The sequence below is a fragment of the Haematobia irritans genome, chromosome 2, assembly GCF_050003625.1.
Source record: "Haematobia irritans isolate KBUSLIRL chromosome 2, ASM5000362v1, whole genome shotgun sequence".
NCBI classification, from domain to species: Eukaryota; Metazoa; Arthropoda; class Insecta; order Diptera; family Muscidae; genus Haematobia; species Haematobia irritans.
The window spans coordinates 143983074-144006748 of record NC_134398.1 but is presented as its reverse complement, the minus strand read 5'-3'; the positions used below and the strand labels follow the sequence as shown (position 1 = coordinate 144006748).

At 33.2% G+C, this 23675-nt stretch overlaps 1 protein-coding gene across 1 annotated transcript; it reads left to right on the top strand.

Moving 5' to 3' along the window:
• The first annotated feature begins 28 nt into the window (after positions 1 to 28).
• On the top strand, positions 29 to 20928 carry LOC142225096 (uncharacterized). Its single transcript, XM_075294868.1, has 6 exons — positions 29 to 118; positions 1356 to 1472; positions 2403 to 2597; positions 9456 to 9471; positions 15024 to 15482; positions 20763 to 20928. The coding sequence occupies exons 1-6, from the start codon at positions 29 to 31 to the stop codon at positions 20798 to 20800; spliced, it is 915 nt and encodes a 304-aa protein (XP_075150983.1). The 3' UTR covers positions 20801 to 20928.
• The last annotated feature ends 2747 nt before the right edge of the window (positions 20929 to 23675 follow it).

Here is a 23675-nt window from a genome sequence, read left to right as displayed (position 1 = left end):
TACCCATATATGTATGTGTACACATATGATGTATTACTTCAGTGGAGACATATCTGTTGTTATTGTATGCGTAATTGTCATCTCCAACCAATTGCCCATGACATTCGTTTTGTTTAATGTAAATCGATCTTTTAAACCGGCCGCTTCGCTACTCCCGTGACCAAAGTGAAAATAACAACAAAGTGAAATATAAAATAGAAACAATATTTGAAATAAAAAAGAGCTGAAAAGTGAATTAACTAAAAGTTTTAACCATTGTAAAAAAAAAAAAAAGGAACAACTATTATACTTACCTACAATACTTACCTAGTGTTACTTACATCTAATCATAAAATAAAATATAAACTTACCTGTAGTATTGCACGTTGAGAAAATAATGCACATTGTAAAACCTATTGCACTTTGGAAAACCTATTGCACATTGTAATAATATTGCACATTGTGAAAATTAGTGAACATTTTCTTGAATTTAAACCTAAAGTGTAAACATTTTATACTTACCTAAAACCTGTATACTTACCATAAATTAACCTATACTTACCAACTACATTGCACTTACCCTTGTATATATTGTATCAGTGAATTTAAATAAACCAAAACCTAGAAATTGAACATCAACCAAAAGTCTTACCTCGATTATTACAAAAGGACAAACTCGGTAAAAAACAGCACCTATATTACCTGTTTATTTTCATAATTCATTATGATTGTAAATATATAAATAAATAAATAAAATTTTGAGCACAATATTGTTTGGGAGAATTTTTTTTAAGCATATAATATTTTTGGGTGCAAAATGCTTCCAAACATATTATATGGTCACATAATAACATATTGTTTTTTGGAAGATAACATTATTGAATTTGGATGCAAAAATACAAAATGTTTGGAACTTAGACTACCCAAACATATATTGTTTAGACCAATATGCTTTCAAACATATTATATATTGGTAGAGATCAAACAAATAAATGTTTGGGCAATACCCAAAAATGTATATGCTTGAAGCAAAATATGTTTGGGAGTATATGTTACAGAAGCGATTTTTTGTGAGGGTGTAGAAATACAATCAAAGCGATTTTCGGTAGGCGAACACATATTTATGAGTATTTTTTTTTTGTTTTTTGGAAAGCATCAAATTAAGATCAAAATTTCACTTCTATAATAAATTGGGACAAAATTTTATTTATTTAGGTAATTTTTCAACATTTTATTTTTATGGTAAATTTTATAAAAAAGTTTCATTTTTATAGAAGTGTTTTCAAAATTTCATTTCCATAAGAAGATACCCATCTTAAAGTCGAATCTCCCAAATTCAAGGCATTCATTGAAACCTTTATCGACTTTTGATGTAGGAAACCTTAACGACAGGTTTACCACCTTACCCACAGTTCCAGGTTCCAGGTCACTTCTTCCAGTATAATAGAGAACACAACCAATGGGGACACAGAGATCTGGACGACGGGCCACTAGTAAGTTGGTCGGCCTGATGTCTTGTCGGCGTCACTGAGTTAGGACGATATATTACAAGCGGACCACAGAGGCAGTGTTGACGAACTATGCAGTCACTGATATATCGGTCTTAAGACTGGTATGACGTAATGTTTTCGGTGTTTTTCGATGTCATGTCTCGGGACAACAGTCACGAGCCATGAACTGTTTCCAATCAATGTCGTGTTGTAATCCCTTGTCCTACAGTGTATCGAATCTCAGTTGGTCTTTTTCTAAAATGTTACTCACCCAGCTACTTGTGGCTGATACGACACACTGTTCTAATTCGATGTGGGGTCTCAGGACAACTGGTTACCTGGAACTGCACAGAAAAAAATATCACCAAAATATTTCCAATTAAAAAGTTAATTGAAGTTGAAAATTTTTTCAATTAATAAATTAATTGATACAATTAACTTTTTAATCATGATAGAAACATTAAGTTAATTAAGTCAATGATTGAAATTTTTAAAATGTTTAATTAAAAAAATTAATTGATACAATTAACTTAAAAAAAGTTCTGATTTTTTTACTTTTTTAATTAAAAATGTATTTCAAACAATCATTTGTTAATCCAAATAAAAACTCTAAGCCAATCTAACTAAGTAATTAAAAATAGTTACCCTTTTTAATTAATAAATTAATTGCGTTTTGCAATCAACATCAATTAAATTTTTAATTGAATCAATTAAAAAATTAATTGAATTTTGCTGAAAAAATCAATTAATTTTTTAATCAAGAATTTTTTCTATGCCCAATTAAAACTGTGATTGATACTATCATTTTCGTGATTGAAGACATTTCAATTAAAAAATTAATTGGATCAATTAATTTGGTGATTGAATCAGAGAAAAAATTTTTTGTGTGTGGTATTCATCAAAATAGGATCGCATTTTCCTAACGCTCCATAGGATGGTCAGATGCCTGTTTTCGGTTGCCGAATAGATCGTTTCCTCGCAGTTCAGTATCCGACTGCCATACAAGATTACTCTCTCGGCTCAATCAAAGCTCTGTGTCCAAACAGTCGTAAGGCTGCAATCTCTGCCGAAAATTCGGTTGAAGTTGGGACATGCAAAAATCATGTGCACATGAGCACGGTTGCCACAGTTAGCAGAATTCTACCAAAAATGGTAGATTTTTTACTGTTAAATAGATTGGTAGAATTCTTGATATTTTGGTAGGTTTTGCAAAATATGACAAAGTTTTCTATAGAAATAAAATGTTGAAAATTTGTCCTATAGAAATAAAATTTTGACAAATTTTCAATAGAAAAAAAACTATAGAAAAAAATGGCAAGATTTTCTAAAAAAAAAAATTGACAAAATTTTCTATAGAAATAAAATGTTGAAAACAAAAATTGTACAGAAATAAAATTGAAAACAAAAAATTGTACAGAAATAAAATACTGAAAAAAATTGTATAGAAATACGTTTTGAAAAAAATTGTATAGAAATAAAATTTTGACAAAATTTTCTATAGAAAAAAATGTTTGACAAAATTTTCTATAATATATATAAATAAAATTTGTTATATATAAATAAAATTTTGAAAAAATCCAATAAAAACAAAATGTTGGCAAATTTTTCTATTATAGCAATAAACGTTAGAAAACAAAAAATGTACAGAAATAAAATTCCTAAGAAATAAAATTTTAACAAAATTTCCTATAGCAATAACATTTTGACAGTATTTGCTATAGAAAAAAAATTGACAAAATTTTTTTCAGAAAAATTTAATGACAAAATTTTCTATAAAAATAAAAATTTAACAAAATTTTATATAGAAATAAAAATAAAATTTTAACAAAATTTTCTACAGAAATAAAATTTTGACAAAATTTCCTATAGAAATAAAATTTGGAAAATAAGATTATTTGTTTGGTAGTTTTTTTTGGTAAAATTTTCTCCAAATTTTGGTAAATTATTTTTGGCTCGAGTGGCGACCGTGCGCATGAGACAATCGATCCTTAAGCAACTCGAGGACAATTTTCTGTCCATTTCCAATGTGTTCTTCCTGAAGTGCGTCTAATGGATGGACCAGTTTTACAACGTCTCTACCATGAGACGAATCTTAAAAAACGACGCAGCTCTTCTATTTTTCTCTTATTCTGGCATGTCCCGGCACCCATATGATGTAGATCCTGAAGTATTCCGGGTATTCGGTGATCATGCTTTTGCAGTCTATTGTATAGGATCTCGGTGTCTTGGTTTTCCACTTATACACCCACTCCCGTCCTCTCATCCAACTTCGATCCATCGGTAAAGCAGCACTTGAATGTGAATTTTTTGTTTCTCGTACCATTGCTCATTACCGTGGTACTGGCAGTGTTCCATTGACGAAAAAATGGTAACTACACCAGAATTGATCCGAAAATGATAGAAATTCACACTCGCGATCTGAACATATAGCGAGAATGGATGCAACACATATTGAAAAATGAGCTTGGACTAAGGCCATTAAAGTTCCACAAAATGCAAGAGCTCACCGATGCACAAAAACCAATTGCTTCGCTTGCAAAAAAGTGACCAGGTAGCGAATTTGGGTTTCTCCGATGAGAAGTCACTCCAAATTGAGCAGTTTGTGAACAAAATGATCGGGTTTACTTCCCAAAGAGGTCAGCTGAAAAAAATAAACACCTTCGATTGGTCACCAGAGCCCAAGCGCCGCCGATAGTAATGGTGTGGGCTGTCGGTCGCTCCCTGCTCGTATTCGTCGACCTTGGGGTGAAACCAAATGTTGAATATTATCGGGAAAATGTCTAAAGACAGTATTGAAGCCTTGGTCAGACAAAGTTTTTGGGATGCATACCATGGACTTTCTAATAGGACCCAGCCGCACGAAAAATGGTTTAACACGAGATTCCTACCTTCATTTCTATAGCGCAATGGCCATCAAAATCTCCGGTTCATAATTCATTTGACTTTTGGCGCCTGGGGCTTTTTGGAGAATAAAGGTGGCACCAAAAACTACCAAAGGGTCAATCATTTCAAAATGGCGCTTCGTTTGGTACAAATTTTATTTCAAAAAGAAAATATTGTCAACATTTTATTCCTATAGAAAATTTTGTGGAAATTTTATTTCTATAGAAATTTTTACAAAATTTTATTAAAAAAATTATGTTGCCAAATTCTATTTCTATAGAAAATTTTGTCAAAATTTTAGTTGAAAAAAAACATTGGCAAAATTTTATTTCTATACCAAATTTTGTCAAAATTTTATTTCTATAGAAATTTTTGTCAACATTTTTTCTATAGAAATTTTTGTCAAAATTGTATTTTTATGGAAAATATGGTGAAAATTTTATTTCTATAGAAATTTTTGTCAAAATTTTATTTCTATAGAAATTTTTGTCAGAATTTTTTTTCTATAGAAATTTTTGTCAAAATTTTATTTCTATAGAAAATTTTTTCAATATTTTATTTCTATGGAAAATTTTGTTAAAATTTTATTTCTATAGAAATTTTTATCAAAATTTTATTTCTATAAAAAATTTTGTGAAAATTTTATTCCTATAGAAAATTTTGTCAAAACTTCATTTCTATAGAAAATTTTATCAAAATTTTATTTCTATAGAAAGTTTTGTCAATATTTTATTTCTATGGAAAATTTTGTTAAAATTTTATTTCTACAGAATTTTTTTCAAAATCTCCGGTTCATAATTCATTTGACTTTTGGCGCCTGGCGCTTTTTGGGGAGTAAAGGTAGCACCAAAAAATACCAAAGGGTCAATCATTTCAAAATGGCGCTTCGTTTGGTACAAATTTTATTTCAAAAAGAAAATATTGTCAAAATTTTATTCCTATAGAAAATTTTGTTAAAATTTTATTTCTATAGAAATTTTTGACAAAATTTTATTTTAAAAAATATGTTGCCAAATTCTATTTCTATAGCAAATTTTGTCAAAATTTTAGTTGAAAAAAACATTGGCAAAATTTTATTTCTATAGCAACTTTTGTCAAAATTTTATTTCTATAGAAATTTTTGTCAACATTTTTTTTCTATAGAAATTTTTGTCAAAATTGTATTTTTATGAAAAATTTCTTCAAAATTTTATTTCTATACCAAATTTTGTCGAAATTTTATTTCTATAAAAATTTTTGTCAAAATTTTATTTCTATAGAAATTTTTGTCAGAATTTTTTTTTTCTATAGAAATTTTTGTTAAAATTTTAATTCTATAGAAAATTTTGTCAAAATTTTAGTTGAAAAAAACATTGGCAAAATTTTATTTCTATACCAAATTTTGTCAAAATTTTATTTCTATAGAAATTTTTGTCAAAATTTTGTTTCTATAGAAATTTTTGTCAAAATTGTATTTCTATAGAAAATTTTGTCAGAATTTTTTTTTTCTATAAAATTTTTGTTAAAATTTTATTTCTATAGAAAATTTTGTCAAAATTTTATTTCTATAGAAAATTTTGTCAATATTTTATTTCTATGGAAAATTTTGTTAAAATTTTATTTCTATAGAAATTTTTATCAAAATTTTATTTCTATAAAAAATTTTGTGAAAATTTTATTCCTATAGAAAATTTTGTCAAAACTTCATTTCTATAGAAAATTTTATCAAAATTTTATTTCTATAGAAAGTTTTGTCAATATTTTATTTCTATGGAAAATATTGTTAAAATTTTATTTCTACAGAATTTTTTTTCAAAATCTCCGGTTCAAAATTCATTTGACTTTTGGCGCCTGGGGCTTTTTGGGGAGTAAAGGTTGCACCAAAAAATACCAAAGGGTCAATCATTTCAAAATGGCGCTTCGTTTGGTACAAATTTTATTTCAAAAAGAAAATATTGTCAAAATTTTATTCCTATAGAAAATTTTGTCAAAATTTTATTTCTATAGAAATTTTTGACAAAATTTTATTTAAAAAAATATGTTGCCAAATTCTATTTCTATAGCAAATTTTGTCAAAATTTTAGTTGAAAAAAACATTGGCAAAATTTTATTGCTATACCAAATTTTGTCAAAATTTTATTTCTATAGAAATTTTTGTCAACATTTTTTTTTCTATAGAAATTTTTATCAAAATTGTATTTTTATGAAAAATTTCTTCAAAATTTTATTTCTATACCAAATTTTGTCGAAATTTTATTTCAATAAAAATTTGTGTCAAAATTTTATTTCTATAGAAATTTTTGTCAGAATTTTTTTTCTATAGAAATTTTTGTTAAAATTTTATTTCTATAGAAAATTTTGTCAATATTTTATTTCTATGGAAAATTTTGTCAATATTTTATTTCTATGGAAAATTTTGTTAAAACTTTATTTCTATAGAAATTTTTATCAAAATTTTATTTCTATAACAAATTTTGTCAAAATTTTATTCCTATAGAAAATTTTGTCAAAACTTCATTTCTATAGAACATATTATCAAAATTTTATTTCTATAGAAAGTTTTGTCAATATTTTATTTCTATGGAAAATTATGTTAAAATTTTATTTCTATAGAATTTTTTATCAAAATTTTATTTCTATAAAAAAATTTTGCCAAATTTTATTCTTATAGAAAATTTTGTCAAAACTTCATTTCCATAGAAAATTTTATTTCTATAGAAAGTTTTCTCAAATATTTTTTCTATAAAAAAATGTTGTCAAAATTTTATTTCTATAGACAATTGTGTCAAAAAAAATCCTATGAAAAATTTGTGAAGTACTTCTTATTTGGAGAGAAATATTTTACAAAATCTACCAAAACATAAAGAATTCAGTAAAAAGTCTACCATTTTTGGTAGGATTGTACCTAATGTGGCAACCGTGAATACTATCCGACCTATATCAATAACAATTACTGGTATGGAGTTTCGAGACATTAGCTTGTTTCGTTCGGAAGTTAGCGTGAATTAAACACAGAAAAAAATTTCCGTAGTTAAAGTAACGCTAATTTAACTTATTTTTATTGGAAAAAAAATTATTTGCTTGTAGTTATATTTTATTACTTTTATCGAAATTTTACTCAGCTTAACGAAATCTTACTTTTTTAAGTATGTCTCAAAAATTTTATGAAATAAACGTGAACGTGAAATATGAACTAAAGCAGAAGAAGATTTTGGTACGATTCCCAAAAATAGTAAGAATAAACTACTGTATGGTTAAAATGGTCATGATTTGGCGCCAATGATTTTCTTCTTTACTTTTAGTTAATTTTTTCTTCTATGAGATGATGTAATTTCGTGAACTGCAGTTAAAAAGTACAACAGGGCATTAAAATATCCTGGTTTTAACTAGAAGTGTGCGCGGGACTGAAATTTCACTCACACTCACGCACATTCACGAAGCAAAATGTTTATTCACGCATGCTCACGCACGATACATGTTGTTGCCAATCCCACTCACGCACATTCACGAAATGAAAACCAGTACTCACGCACGAACTACTTTTAAGCACTCACGTTCACGCACGATTCACGACAATTCTCGTGATTCACGAAAAATTCACGAGCCAAACGGAAATCAGCAAAGGTAACAAACTTCAAAACTAGAATATAGCTCGAGAGCTAAATTAATTTCATTTAACATACGAGTATGAATTAAATCTTGATTTTTTCGTGAGCGTGACTACGCAGAAATTTTATTCACGCACATTCACGAACCGATTTTATTTCTCACGCACGCTCACACACGACATATTTATTTTAGTCCCATTCACGCACATTCACGAGACTTGCTCACGAACTCACATGTGAATCACGCATGTCACGAGAATTTCGTGTCACGCGCACACCTCTAGTTTTAACAACACTTTGTGAAAATCTCAAAATGTGGATTAAAATTTAGTTCAATTTTCGTGCGTGATAGTTCATTCTTCCTATAAAACAGTTCACTTTTTTTTTTCGGTGAACAGACGTACGCATGGATATCACTAGATCGAATCAGAATTTAACCACTACCCATGATATACATACTTTATGGGGCCTGAAGTCAATATTGTGATGTGTTACAAACAGAATGATTAAAATTGTTATACCGCCATCCTACACTGAAAAAAAAGCATACCCGGTTCCAAAGATTTTGTCTTTACTTTAAAAAATTTGGTATTGATTCCGAGCCAAAGAAGCGGAGAATACAAGTAAGGATACTTTTATGACACAATTCTCTTTTAAATTTAGGTTTTGTGTACTTACTTCTAGGAAGCAAATTGTAATTTTTCGCTTTCTCAGCTTTTTTCTTTGATAGTATTCCTTTAAAAACGAGTTAACGGCAACTTTATTTTCGAAATTAGGACTCGACTTCCAGTAGAAATTAAGTAAAAAACTTCTTTAAAATAAAGTTTTGAAAAACAGGTCCTATATTTAAACGATTTTTTGCTTTGTAGTCAAGATGCAAAAAGACAACAAATTTAAAGACAATTTCATTAAATTTAAAGAATTTCTCTGAATTATTAAAGTCAACCTTAACCTTAGCCTATAATTTTTTTCTTTCATGTTAAGATACCCATTTTTAAGTCAAATCACTTAATTATAAGGACAATACGACTTAATTTAAAAGTTTATCGACTTTTGGACAAGGAAATAACTTTATTTTAGAGAAATGCGCCTTCTATGCTAAGCAAAATTTGTATTCGTATTTTAAAGACATGAAATCTTTGACCTCACGACAATATTTTTTTCAGTGTATGTGGAGTTCATAAATATGAAAAAAAAACAATATTCATCTTCACTTTTCAGCCACCCTTAATACACGGATATCTATGAATTTATTAAAATAAACTTATATAACCAAAATGTATTATGTATGTATACTATTTCCAACATTGGCCATTAATTTTGTTTAATTAATAATGATAAAGGCCACAAAAACCGTTAACATCGATATTTAAGGATATCTTAGTTTTCAAAGCTATATTTGGATTAATAGACCTTAACTTGAAGCTTTTGGGGATGAGAAAAAATAACCAAATTATTAATATTCCCTTAAATGTGTCTTAAGAATAAATTATAATTGGCCTTTCATTTACCACAGCTCTGTGAAACTGAAAGTATAGTAAACGGAATATCAAAAAAGAGTCTTGTTCATTTAAATCAACTAAAATGAAATTAATTTCAATTTTTTTGTGTGTAACAATTATTGTCCATTGGAAAGGTGAATCCTTTTGTTCATGTTGTAAAACCTAAACAATTATTCAAATTTGCACTCATATCATAGAAAAAAAAAAACAACGACGTTTAAAGGAAACAAACACCTTAAATTGCAAAAGTATAATGCTCGTTTCTTACAAAGGATACAACTTCGGCTGTGGTTTTAGATTAAAAATTTTTTATTTAGGGGAATAACAAAACAAGTAAGTAAAGTAGAAAGTCGGGCGGGGCCGACTATATCATACCCTAAGCCACATATATGTTACATATGGGGTAACATATAGGTCTGGGAGATAAACCGCAGTTGCATATTTAAGAAAATTAAGGGGTACATGTCTATGGGTGCTTTGTGGTAATCTGACTATAGCTCATAGTCAATGTTGTCAGGGAAAATGTTCGGTTTACCCTACAAGGACAAAAAAGTTCCCTACTTTCCCATACATTCCCAAACAATTTTCCCTACTATATTTTTCGTTAAATTTAAAAAATTTTACAAAACAAAAATGGTTCAAAGTACTTTATTATCTTAAAACATGAATATGCAACGTATATAACTTAGAATATAAATTTGTATTACCACAACGGATGCCACAGTTGGTAGAATTCTACCCAAATTAGTAATCTTTTTTGTTAGATCTCTATAAAAATCAAATTTTGGAAAAGGTTTCTATAAACAAATTTTTGTGAGAAATTTTTCTATAGAAATACAATTTTGACAAATTCTATAGAATAAAATTTTGAGAAAAAATTCCACAGAAATAAAATTTTGAGAAAATTTTTTATAGAAATAATATTTTGAAAAAAATTTCTATAGATATACAATTTTGACAAAATGTTCTATAGAAATAAAATGTTGAAAAATTTTTCTACAGGAATAAAGTTTACCACACATTGTTAAAGATCAAGCCTTGCCGGCTTCTAATTTCCTCCTCTAGAGCCACCAAAATGTAAAAATTATTACAAATTGTGTTGAGTGAAAATGTCCTACATTGTGGCCCTACGTCCCTACAAGACGCACATATAGTTAGTACTATAGAGGACTGGATCTAGCCAACTTTTAGTAAGATCGGTTAATAAATAAGGGTTCTATGGCCAAATTTGGGAAAATCGGGCTATACATATATATGGGAGCTATATCTAAATCTGAACCTATTTCAATGATTTTTTGCACATATAGTTAGTGCTATAGAAGACTACATTTAGCCAAATTTGGGTAAGATCGGTTGATAAATAAGGGTTTTTTGGCCAAATTTAGAAAAATCGGGCGGTACATATATATGGGAGCTATAGCTAAATATGAACCGATTTCGATGATTTTTTGCACATATAGTTAGTGCTATAGAAGATTATATTTAGCCAACTTTGAGTAAGATCGGTTGATAAATAAAGGTTTTGTGGCCAAATTTGGGAAAAGCGGCCGATACATATATATGAGAGCTATATCTAAATCTGAACCGATTTGGATGAAATTTTGCAGACTTGAAGGGCGAAGGAAAAGATTACCTTTTGCCAAATTTGGTGACGATCCGTTGTATAAAACGCGCAACGAGACCCCATTTGTCGAAATCGGTCGATACATATATATGGGAGCTATATCTAAATTTGATCCGATTTCTTCCAAATTCAATAGCGTTCGTCCTTGTGCCCAAAAAACTCCCTGTACCAAATTTCATCAAAATCGGGTAATCATTGCGACCGGAATCCTGTGAACAACAAATACATGGACAGACGGACGGACGGACGGACACCAAGTGCTAGATCGACTCAGGAGGTGATTCTGAGCCGATCGGTATATATTTTATGGGGTCTAAAATCAATATTTCTGGTAGGCACATTTTTTGGCCGATCAAACTTATTATACCCTGACCACTATGTGGTTTAGGGTATAAAAATTTAAAAAACAATTTTTTCTTGTTTAGATTTGAACTTTTCGTAATGATACATAATATTGTAGCAACAGAAATAATACTTTATTCTGGATTCCGATATAATTAGCCTCGCCTTACAACCAGAAACGAACATCATTTGGGTTTTTTGCTTTATGTTTATACCATGCGCCACACTGTGGAACAGGGTATTATAAGTTAGTGCATATGTTTGTAACACCCAGAAGGAGACGAGATAGACACATGGTGTCTTTGGCAATAATGCTCAGGGTGGGTCCCTGAGTCGATATAACCACGTCCGTCTGTCCGTCCGTCCGTCTGTCTGTGAACACATTTTTGTGATCAAAGTATAGGTCGCAATTTAAGACCAAATTTGGCACATGTTCCTAATTTGGGTCAGAATAGAGCCCTATTGATTTTGGAAGAAATCGGTTCAGATTTAGATATAGCTCCCATATATATCTTTCGCACGATATGCACTAATATGGACCCAGCAGCCAGAGTTTTATACCGATTTGCTTGAAATTTTGTACAAACATAACACTTAGTCGTATAGTCAAGTGTGCAAAATTTGATTGAAATCGGTTCAGATTTAGATATAGCTCCCATATAAATCTTTCGCCCGATATGGACTTATATGGCCCCAGAAGCCAGATTTTTGGCCGAATTTGGTTGAAATTTTGCACTAGGAGTACAATTAGTAGTATAGTCAAGTGTGCAAAATTTGATTGAAATCGGTTCAGATTTAGATATAGCTCACATATATATCTTTCGCCCGATATGGACTAATATGGTCCTAAAAGCCAGAGTTTTGGCCCAATTTGGTTGAAATTTTGCACAGGGTGTAGATTTAAGATTGTAGCTATGCGTGCCAAATTTGGTTGAAATCGATTCAGATTTAGATATAGCTCCCATATATATCTTTCTCCCACTATACACTTATATGGACCCAGAAGCCAGAGTTTTATCCCGATTAACTTGAAATTTTGCACAAGGAGTACAATTGGTAGTATAGTTAAGTGTGCCAAATTTGATTGAAATCGGTTCAGATTTAGATATAGCTTTCATATATATTTTTCGCCCGATATGGACTTATATGGCCCCAGAAGCCAGAGTTTTGGCCCAAATTTTGTACTAGGAGTACAATTAGTAATATAGTCATGTGTGCCAAATTTGATTGAAATCGGTTCAGATTTAGATATAGCTCCCGTATATATGTTTTTCTGATTTCGACAAAAATGGTCAAAATACCAAAATGGTCAAAATACCTTAAATCGCCACAGCTTAGTCGAAAAGTGGTAAAAATGACTCTAATTTTCCTAAACTTCTAATACATATATATCGAGCGATAAATCATAAATAAACTTTTGCGAAGTTTCCTTAAAATTGCTTCAGATTTAAATGTTTCCCATATTTTTTTATACCCTGCTCCACACTGTGGAACAGGGTATTATAAGTTAGTGCATTAGTTTGCAGCACCCAGAAGGAGACGAGATAGACACATGGTGTCTTTGGCAAAAATGCTCAGGGTGGGCTCTTGAGCCGATATAACGATGTCCGTCTGTCTGTCTGTCCGTGAACACATTTTTGTAATCAAAGTCTAGGTCGCAGTTTTAGTCCAATCGACTTCAAATTTGGCACAAGTATGTGCTTTGGTTCAGAATAGATCCCTATTGATTTTGGAAGAAATCGGTTCAGATTTAGATATAGCTCCCATATATATCTTTCGCCCGATATGGACTAATACGGTCCCAGAAGCCAGAGTTTTACCCCAATTTGGTTGAAATTTTGCACAGGGAGTAGAACTAGCATTGTAGCTATGCGTGCCAAATTTGGTTGAAATCGGTTCAGACTTAGATATAGCTCCCATATATAGCTTTCGTCCGATTTACACTCATATGACCACAGAGGCCAATTTTTTGCTCCGATTTAGTTGAAATTTTGCACAGGGAGTAGAATTAGCACAGGGAGTAGAATTAGCATTTTAGCTATGCGTGCCAAATTTGGTTGAAATCGGTTCAGATTTAGATATATCTCCCATATATAGCTTTCGCCCGATTTACACTCATATGACCACAGAGGCCAATTTTTAACTCCGATGTAGTTGAAATTTTGCACAGGGAGTAGAATTAGCATTGTTGCTATGCGTGCCAAATTTGGTTGAAATCGGTTCAGATTTAGATATAGCTCCCATATATAGCTTTCACCCGATTTACACTCATATGACCACAGAGGCCAATTTTTAACCCCGATTTAGTTGAAATTTTGCACAGGGGGTAGAATTAGCATTGTTGCTATGCATGCCAAATTTGGTTAAAATCGGTTCAGATTTAGATATAGTTCCCATATATATGTTTTTCTGATTTCGACAAAAATGGTCAAAATACCAACATTTTCCTTGTAAAATCGCCACTGCTTAGTCGAAAACTTGTAAAAATGACTCTAATTTTCCTAAACTTCTAATACATATATATCGAGCGATAAATCATAAATAAAGATTTTCGAAGTTTCCTTAAATTTGCTTCAGATTTTAATGTTTCCCATATTTTTTTACTACCATTGTGTTCCACCCTAGTGCATTAGCCGACTTAAATTTTGAGTCTATAGATTTTGTGGAAGTCTATCAAATTCTGTCCAGATCGAATGATATTTAAATGTATGTATTTGGGACAAACCTTTTTATATAGCACCCAACACATTTGACGGATGTGATATGGTATCGAAAATTTAGATCTACCAAGTGATGCAGGGTATAATATACTTGGCCCCACCCTAGTGCATTAGCCGACTTAAATTTTGAGTCTATAGATTTTGTAGAAGTCTATTAAATTATGTCCAGATCGAGTAATATTTAAATGTATGTATTTGGGACAAACCTTTATATATAGCACCCAACACATTTGATGGTATCGAAAATTTAGATCTACAAAGTGGTGCAGGGTATAATATAGTCGGCGCCGCCCGATTTTATACTTTCCTTACTTGTTTTCATTAAAAATCAACAAAAAAAAATTAAAAATTCTCGTAATTTGCGAAACCTTCTCAAAAGAACTTCCATGGAAGCGAAAAAGTCAAACGGCACAGGTTCAAATCCTAGCGGGGATGAAATTAATTTTTTTTATTATTTTTTACTTTTTTTATTAATTTCAATTTTTTTTTAATTTTTTGTTAGTTTTCTATTTTTTGTAAAATTTAATTATACAAAATTCGCACTTGAAATACCCTGATTGCGTTCTTTCTAATACTTGTCCAAAAGGACTACATCGGAAGTAGAAACAAATCATTGGGGGATCCCAAGATGCGCTTTAGAAGAAATGTTTGTGCACTTGTCCAAAAGGACTGCATCGGAAGAGGAAAAAATCATTGGGGGATTCCACGATGCGCTTTAGAAGAAATGTTTGGGGACTTGTCCAAAAGGACTGCATCGGAAGTTGAAAAAACTCGATGGGGGATTCTGGGATGGGCTTTAAAAGAAATGTTTGTGAAACAACTTCCAATTTTTTTTTTGCTGGGATACTATTAGATAGAAAAAATAATTTGTTTTTTTTTTTCTATTTAATAAGCAGTTTTGGCCAGTAAATTGTTGTGCTACAGCTGTAAGGGAAATGATTGCTATGGTGACCAACCAATAGAAGTCATCGATTGTTACCGCAATGAAATAGAAGGCAGTACTAAAGCATCAAGAACATCCACAACAATGGATTCTACAAATACAGCAAAGACAACAATAAAATACTCGATCAATTCTACCACAGCATCTACTACTACTACGGGAACCATTGTAGCTAATTCTACAACTACTATAGGTCCTTCTATTACAACAGAACGTACGGATAGGGTAACAGTACCCACTGAATCGACTACATATGGGGATATAACAACATTCCACGTGGGAAACGAGACAACTGAAGAATACATTGAGTCGACAACTATAGAGACTATAATGGAAAGAAAAGAAATACGGATTCGTAGAGAAGTAGAATTAAATTCGGATGCTTATGATTGTTACATTCTAACATATCAAAGTAAGTATCGAAATATTTTGACGGATACATTTCTTATTCAAAATATGAACATTATTTTTTTGACAAAAGTTGAAGCCAACTTTTTGGTAGACTTCAAACTGAAAATCGAGTCAATAGACTAGTCGAAATTTGGAAACATATCTATGTATGTGCTTTTGATAACGACCAATATCGACTAAACGTTTTTTATACCCTCCACCATAGGATGGGGGTATATTAAATTTGTCATTCCGTTTGTAGCACATTGAAATATTGCTCTAAGACCCCATAAAGTATATATATTCTGCGTCGTGGTGAAATTCTGAGTCGATCTGAGCATGTCCGTCCGTCCGTCTGTTGAAATCACGCTAACTTCCGAACGAAACAAGCTATCGACTTGAAACTTGGCACAAGTAGTTGTTATTGATGTAGGTCGGACGATATTGTAAATGGGCCATACGGTCCACTTTTACGTATAGCCACCATATAAACGGACCCCCAAATTTGGCTTTCGGGGACTCTAAGAGAAGCAAATTTCATCCGATCCGGCTGAAATTTGGTACATGGTGTCAGCATATGATCCCTACCAACTATGCAACAATTGCTCCACATCGGTCAATAATTATATATAGCCCCCATATAAATCGATCCCCCGATTTGGCTTGCGGAGCCTCTAAAAGAAGCAAATTTCATCCTATCCCGCTGAAATTTGGTACATGGTGTTAATATACGGCCTCAAACACCCACGCAAAAATTGGTCGAAATCGGTCTATAATTATATATAGCCCACATATAAACTGATCACCAGATTTGACCTCCAGAGCCTCTTGGAAGACCAAAATTCATCTGATTCAGTTGAAATTTGGTACGTAATGTTAATATATGGCCTCAAACACCCATGCAAAAATTGGTCGAAATCGGTCCATAATTATATATAGCCCCCATATAAACCGATCCCCAGATTTGACCTCCGGAGCCCCTGGGAAGAGCAAAATTTATCCGATTCGGTTGAAATTTGGTACGTGATGTTAGTATATGGTATCCAACAACCATGCAGGAATTGGTTCCTATCAGTCCATAATTATATATAGCCCCCATATAAACATCCCCAGATTTGACCTCCGGTTCCTTTTGGAGAAGCAAAATTCATCCGATCTGGTTGAAATTTGGTACGTGGTGGTAGTATATGATATTTAATAGCCATGCCAAAAGTGGTCCATATCAATCCATAAACATATATAGGCCCCATATAAACCGATACCGAGATTTGGTTTTGGAGCCTCTTGGAGGCGCAAATTTCATCCGAGTCAGTTGAAATATGGTATATTGTGCTAGTATATGGCCATTAACAACCATGCCTAACTAGGTCCATATCGGTCTATAGTTACGTATGGACTAACTCACAATTTAGAAAACGATGTTAAGAAGTTTTAAGATACCTTGTCATCGGCAAGTGTTACCGTAACCCAAGTAATTCGATTGTGGATGACAATCTTTCGTAGAAGTTTCCTTGCAATCCATGGTGGAGGGTACATAAGATTCGGCCTGGCCGAACTTACGGCCGTATATACTTTTTTTTTTTTTAAGCATAACCGGAGATTTTCCACTAATCGAAAAAAAATAAGCTTATGTACCCTCCACCATGGATTGCGTAGAAACTTCTACTGAAGACTGTCATCCACAATTGAATTACTTGGGTTGCGGTAAAACTTGCCGATGGCAAGGTGTCTTAAAACTTCCTAACACCGTAATATATACCAAATACTCCATACGTGGTATATATTAAACTAAACAAGTAAGGAAAGTCTAAAGTCGGGCGGGGCCGACTATATTATACCCTGCACCACTTTGTAGATCTAAACTTTCGATACCATATCACATCCGTCAAATGTGTGGGGGCTATATATAAAGGTTTGCCCCAAATACATACATTTAAATATCACTCGATCTGGACAGAATTTGATAGACTTCAACAAAATCTATAGACTCCAAATTTAAGTCGGCTAATGCACTAGGGTGGAACACAATGTTAGTAAACAAAAAAATATGGGAAACATTGAAATCTGAAGCAATTTTAAGGAAACTTCGCAAAAGTTTATGATCTATAGCTCGATATATATGTATTAGAAGTTTAGGAAAATTATAGTCTTTTGTACAACTTTTCGAATAAGCAGTGGCGATTTTATAAGGAAAATGTTGGTATTTTGACCATTTTTGTCGAAATCAGAAAAACATATATATGGAAGCTATATCTAAATCTGAACCGATTTCAACAAATTTGGCACGCATAGCTACAATGCTAATTCTACTCCCTGTGCAAAATTTCAACTAAATCGTAGCAAAAAATTGGCCTCTGTTGTCATATGAGTGTAAATCGGGCGAAAGCTATATATGGGAGCTATATCTAAATCTGAACCGATTTCAACCAAATTTGGCACGCATAGCTACAATGCTAATTCTAATCCCTGTGCAAAATTTCAATTAAATCGGAGTAAAATATTGGCCACTGTGGTCATACGAGTGTAAATCGGGCGAACGATATATATATATATATATCTAAATCTGAACCGATTTCAATAAAATTTGGCACACTTGACTACACAACTAATTGTACTCCTAGTGCAAAATTTCAACGAAATTGGAGTAAAACTGTGGCTTCTGGGACCGTATTAGTCAATATCGGGCGAAAGATATATGTGGGAGCTATATCTAAATCTGAACCGATTTCAATAAAATTTGGCACGCTTGACTATAGTACTAATTGTTCTTCTTGTGCAAAATTTTGAGCAAATTAGGGTAAAACTCTGGCTTCTGGGGCCATATAAGTCCATATCGGGCGAAATATATATATGGGAGCTATATCTAAATCTGAACCGATTCTTGTAAGCCAAAACACATACTTGTGTCAAATTTGAAGTCGATTGGACTAGAACTGCGACCTAGACTTTGATTAAAAAAATGTGTTCACGGACAGACGGACATGGCTATATCGACTCAGAAGCCCAAAGACACCATGTGACTATATCGTCTCCTCCTATGTGTTGCAAACATATGCACTAACTTATAATACCCTGTTCCACAGCGTGGCGCAGGGTATAAAAATCAAAGCCTATTTTTCTTTCTTTCTCAGTCATTTCAATTTTTTTCTAACAAATTTGGAAAGTAAAGACTTGCTGGTGTTTTAAAAGTACATCAAAGTACTTATTTGGTATTCATCACAAAAATCGTTGTGAATTTTTTCCAGTCTTCAGCAAAGTTGTAGCCTTGACTCGGCCAAAAAAATGCTGAACTTAAAAAAAAATTTCATCTTCAAACCATTAAAATGTCTAAAAATTTACAGTTTTTTTCGCCGATTTTTTCCATTTTTCGACTACAGCTCTTTAACTGTTGAAAGTTTTACCAAACAAACAAGGGGTGAAATGTAGCCTATACAATTGTGAACAATTTTCTAGTACATACCAACTTCATAGATAAGTGAACTCCTAAAAAATCAAAATGAACTGGTCCCTTTAAATTTAAAGTCAACGGTTTTGTCTTTAAAAGTCGATTATTTGACTTTCGAAACTACAAATTGTCTATTAATCGAATTGCTTCAATATTCAATAACGTCAAACTTCGATTTCTTTAGATTTCCCTTTAAATACATGTTTATTATACCCACCACCATAGAATGGTGACGGGGGTATAATAAGTTTGTCATTCCGTTTGTAACACATCGAAATATCGATTTGCGACTATATAAAGTATATATATTCTTGATCAGGGAGAAATTCTAAGACGATATAACGATGTCCGTCTGTCCGTCTGTCTGTCTGTCTGTCTGTTGTAATCACGCTACAGTCTTCAATAATGAAGCAATCGTGCTGAAATTTTGCACAAGCTCGTCTTTTGTCTGCAGGCAGGTCAAGTTCGAAGATGGGCTATATCGGTCCAGGTTTTCATATAGTCCCCATATAAACCGACCTCCCGATTTGGGGTCTTGGGCTTATAGAAATCGTAGTTTTTATTCAATTTACCTGAAATTGGAAATCTAGAGGTATTGTAGGACCACAAATACGTGTGCCAAAAATTGTGAGTATCGGTCCATATTTTGGTATAGCCCCCATATAGACCGATCTCCCGATTTTACTTCTTGGGCTTATAGAAACCGCAGTTTTTATTCAATTTATCTGAAATAGGAAATCTAGAGGTATTGTAGGACCACAAATATGTGTGCCAAAAATTGTGAGTATCGGTCCATATTTTGGTATAGCCCCCATATAGACCGATCTCCCGATTTTACTTCTTGGGCTTATAGAAACCGCAGTTTTTATTCAATTTACCTGAAATTGGAAATCTAGAGATATTGTAGGACCACAAATACGTGCGCCAAAAATTGTGAGTATCGGTCCATATTTTGGTATAGCCCCCATATAGACCGATCTCCCGATTTGGGGTCTTGGGCTTATAGAAACCGTACTTTTTATCCAATTTGTCTGAAATTGGAAATCTAGAGGTATTTTAGGACCATAAAGAGGTGTGCCGAAAATGGCGAGTATCGGTCCATATTTTGGTATAGCCCCCATATAGACCAATTTCCCAATTTTACTTCTTGGGCTTCTAGAATCCGAAGTTTTTATTCTATTTGCCTGAAATTGGAAATCTAGAGGTATTTTCGGGTCACAAAGAGGTGTGCCGAAAATGGTGAGTATCGGTCCATATTTTAGTATAGCCCCCATAAGAACGATCTCCCGATTTAACTCCTTGGGTTTCTAGAAACCGTAGTTTTTATCTGATATGCCTGAAATTGTAAATATTCTGGTATTTTAGGCTCACAAAAACGTGTATCGGATTAAGTTTTTATCGGTCCATTTGGTAATGCCTCCATATAGACCGACTTCACTTCTTGAGGGTGTAGAAGGCGCACTGATCATGAAAATTGGTTGAAACTCAATGTAAAATTTCCAGATTTTACTTCTACAGATTTAAGATTTCAAATCAAGACGTTATTTTATAATTTTCTTCCACACTTACAAGAGATGTGATGATTCCTCTAAACCTCAAACAAAAATGGTTCTTATAAATCCAGAATCTGATATAGTCCTCATAGGTGAAATCTTTAAATTTATCTTCGGGTAGTGTCCTCAAGTCCTCAAGCCCTCCTGAAATTTCAAAGGAAACCCTAATATTTGGTGGGTATTTAAGATTCGGCCCGGCCGAACTTACTGCTGTATATACTTGTTTTTACATTAAATAGTTAAATGTATATACATTTTTTTTTAAATTCAATTTAATTTCAGTTTTTTTCTCCATTTTTTACAGCACCCAAGCAAACTAGATTTGAAATGGGATGCACCTAGAGGATGCCTAATAGTTCAGCTTGTTCTGATGTTGAACTCCCAATCAATGCAACTACAAGAGAATGTTATGTATGTTCAGAACCCAAATGTAACTCACTATCCACTATTATCGATATCGACCAAAATATGGCGAGATTTGTCATTGTTGTCGTTCTATTCAGACATATTCTAGTTTAATGCAGTAAACACACAAAATAACAATTAAATGTATTCTTAAACATGGTTATTTCTGAATATAATAAATTTAAGTTGAGCACATAACTCTAGTTTTTATTCTAATCTTGAACATACAAAAATTTGTTTAGAAGAAAGACATGATAGAGTTCCGAACATTTTGAGACATCCAATAAAGCCTGATTTATTTTACAGATTCACTTAGACTAAACAGTCCATTGTGATACCACATTTAACTAAAATTACTTACTACATATAGGCACTACTAGTTTTAACCGCTGAACCTACTCGATTATTTTCTTCGGCTGAACCAACCAGATTGTTCCAAAAACTTTAGCAGACTGCTTAAGTTAACATTTTCCAGGTCCGCCAGGAGCTGTATGCTCCTAAAATTCACTTACGCCTAACACAAAATGCATGACACTCACACAAGAGATGCCTAATTGATACCCTCAGCATCATGGCAGCTCCTGCAGTAGCCATTATACTTCGCGCCAATAGTTTTTGCACAATCGCCTATCATGCAGCGACCCGTTATAGCAGATATCAGGAGTGATATTTGACATCTAGAAAACACTAACATAGTGTGCTGTTTAAGTTTAGATGGGCCCATATTTATTTAGTGTCATTGTAAACCTTGCAATTCTTTCATCGGACGTTCTCCATCTTCTCAGTATGAGCTTGCAGGTAGCCAGAGGCATACCAACAGATTCTAGTTCCCCTGGAATATGTATGGTAGTGTCTAGCCTTGCTAACTCGCTTCGCTGTTCCCTGGTATGTTCCTGTGGCCAGGCACCAATATTAGGTGAATATTGTACTGCTCAGCCATCTCATTAAGAGATTTGCGGCAATCGATGGCGATTTTCGAGTTAAGGAACACAGAGTCCAAGGATTTCATTTGGTTGACTGTCTGAGTATATATTATTTCCAACATTTGTTGGAACATTACTTCTCATCCAATTTTCCACTTCTTTTATTGCTAATATTTCAGCATGAAAAAAACTACACCACTTGTCCATCACATTTGGAGCCATCAGTGTAGGAATATATATAACGTTTATTGCCAGGGGCCTGTGTGTTCCACGCCTCACTGTTGGGAATTAGAGTTTCAAACTTTTTGTCGGTTTCGCCAGAGAGTAATCCACTACTGGTATTACTTTGAGGACCGTACTGTGACCATGCGTTTTTTCCGACCACAGCGATAGCTCACGCAACCGTACGGCCGTTGTTGCTGCTGATTGTTTGGCTAGTATGTCTAAAGGTAATATGTGCAGCATGACATTAAGGGAATCTGTCCCTGTCTTACTGAATGCGCCTGAGATACACAAGCACGCCAATCGCTTAACTTTTCTAAACTTGTGGGCTGGTGAAGTGCCGGCCACCAGACTACAACACCGTATAGCATTATAGGTCTAACCACTGCCGTGTATAGCCAATGCACAGTTTTTGGTTTTAGTCCCCACTTTTTTCCTATTGCCTTTTTGCACGAGTACAAGGCTGCCGTGGCTTTTCTCGCCCTTTCTTCAATGTTCAGCTTAAAGTTCAGATTCCTGTCCAGTATAATCCCAAGGTATTTTGCACACTCACCAAAGGTAATTTCAATACCACCTGAGGAGATGGGCTTAACCGTGGGACTATTCCGTTCTTTGCAGTACATGACTAGTTCTGTCTTTGCAGGATTTATCCCTAGACTATTCTCCTTCGCCCATTTCTCAATCATCCGGAGGACTCTCTGTATAATATCTCTAATTGTGGATGGGAATTTTCCCCTGACTGCTAGAGCCACATCATCTGCGTATGCCACCACATTATAGCAACAATCCAAAGAAGAGGTGATAGAACTCCTTCTTGGGGAGTGCCTCTGCTCAGATGGCTTTGTACGTTTGCTTGGCCTAATGTGGCTGAAGTACGCTTCTTCGTTCGTCTAACAGCCTAAATATTCCTTGATCAACATTTAGAATTGTCAATCCATTTAATATCGAGATCGGATAGACGTTATTGGATGTCCCTTCGATGTCTAAAAAGCCACAATTGTGTATTCATTGGCAGATAGTGAGCTCTCAATAAAGCTGACTAGTTCATGCAATGCGGTCTCAGTAGACCTGCGCTTCGAGTAAGAATGTTGTCGTTTCGAAAGCAGTCTTGAATCGATGCTAATTCGAAGATGAATATCTATCAGCCTTTCCAGAGTCTTAAGAACGAATAAGGATGAGCTGATTAGTCGGAAATCCTTAGAGTGAGAGGCTTTTCCCGCTTTAGGTATGAAAACGACTACCGGTAGTGGATGCTAGTACCTTCCGTAGTCTAGAAACCTCGGACGTATTCTCAATACTGCTACAGTAATCGTTCCAATAGTTGTGCTGAGCTCTTCTCAGTTCTTGCTTATACCCTCTCAAATTATTGTAAGCGCCCCAATCCTCCGAAGCTCTGGAGTTTCCTCCTGTTCCTCAGCTAGAGGTGTGCGATCACTCTATTATTATACCCTTCACCATAGGATGGGGGTATATTAACTTTGTTATTCTGTTTGTAACACATCGAAATATTGCTCTAAGACCCCATAAAGTATATATATTCTGGGTCGTGTTGAAATTCTGAGTCGATCTAAGCATATCCGTCCGTCCGTATAGCCCCCATATAAACCGACCCCCAGATTTGACCTCGGGAGCCTCTTGAAGGAGCAAAATTCATCCGATCCGGTTTA

Bases quoted from the DNA above. Each gene is read 5' to 3' on its own strand.
- LOC142225096 (XM_075294868.1), top strand. From the start codon at position 29: ATGTATTACTTCAGTGGAGACATATCTGTTGTTATTGTATGCGTAATT. The intron at 119-1,355 runs GTAAATCGATCT...CTTTTGATGTAG, and splicing joins TGACATTCGTTTTGTTTAAT to GAAACCTTAACGACAGGTTT. The intron at 15,483-20,762 runs GTAAGTATCGAA...CATTTTTTACAG, and splicing joins TTACATTCTAACATATCAAA to CACCCAAGCAAACTAGATTT.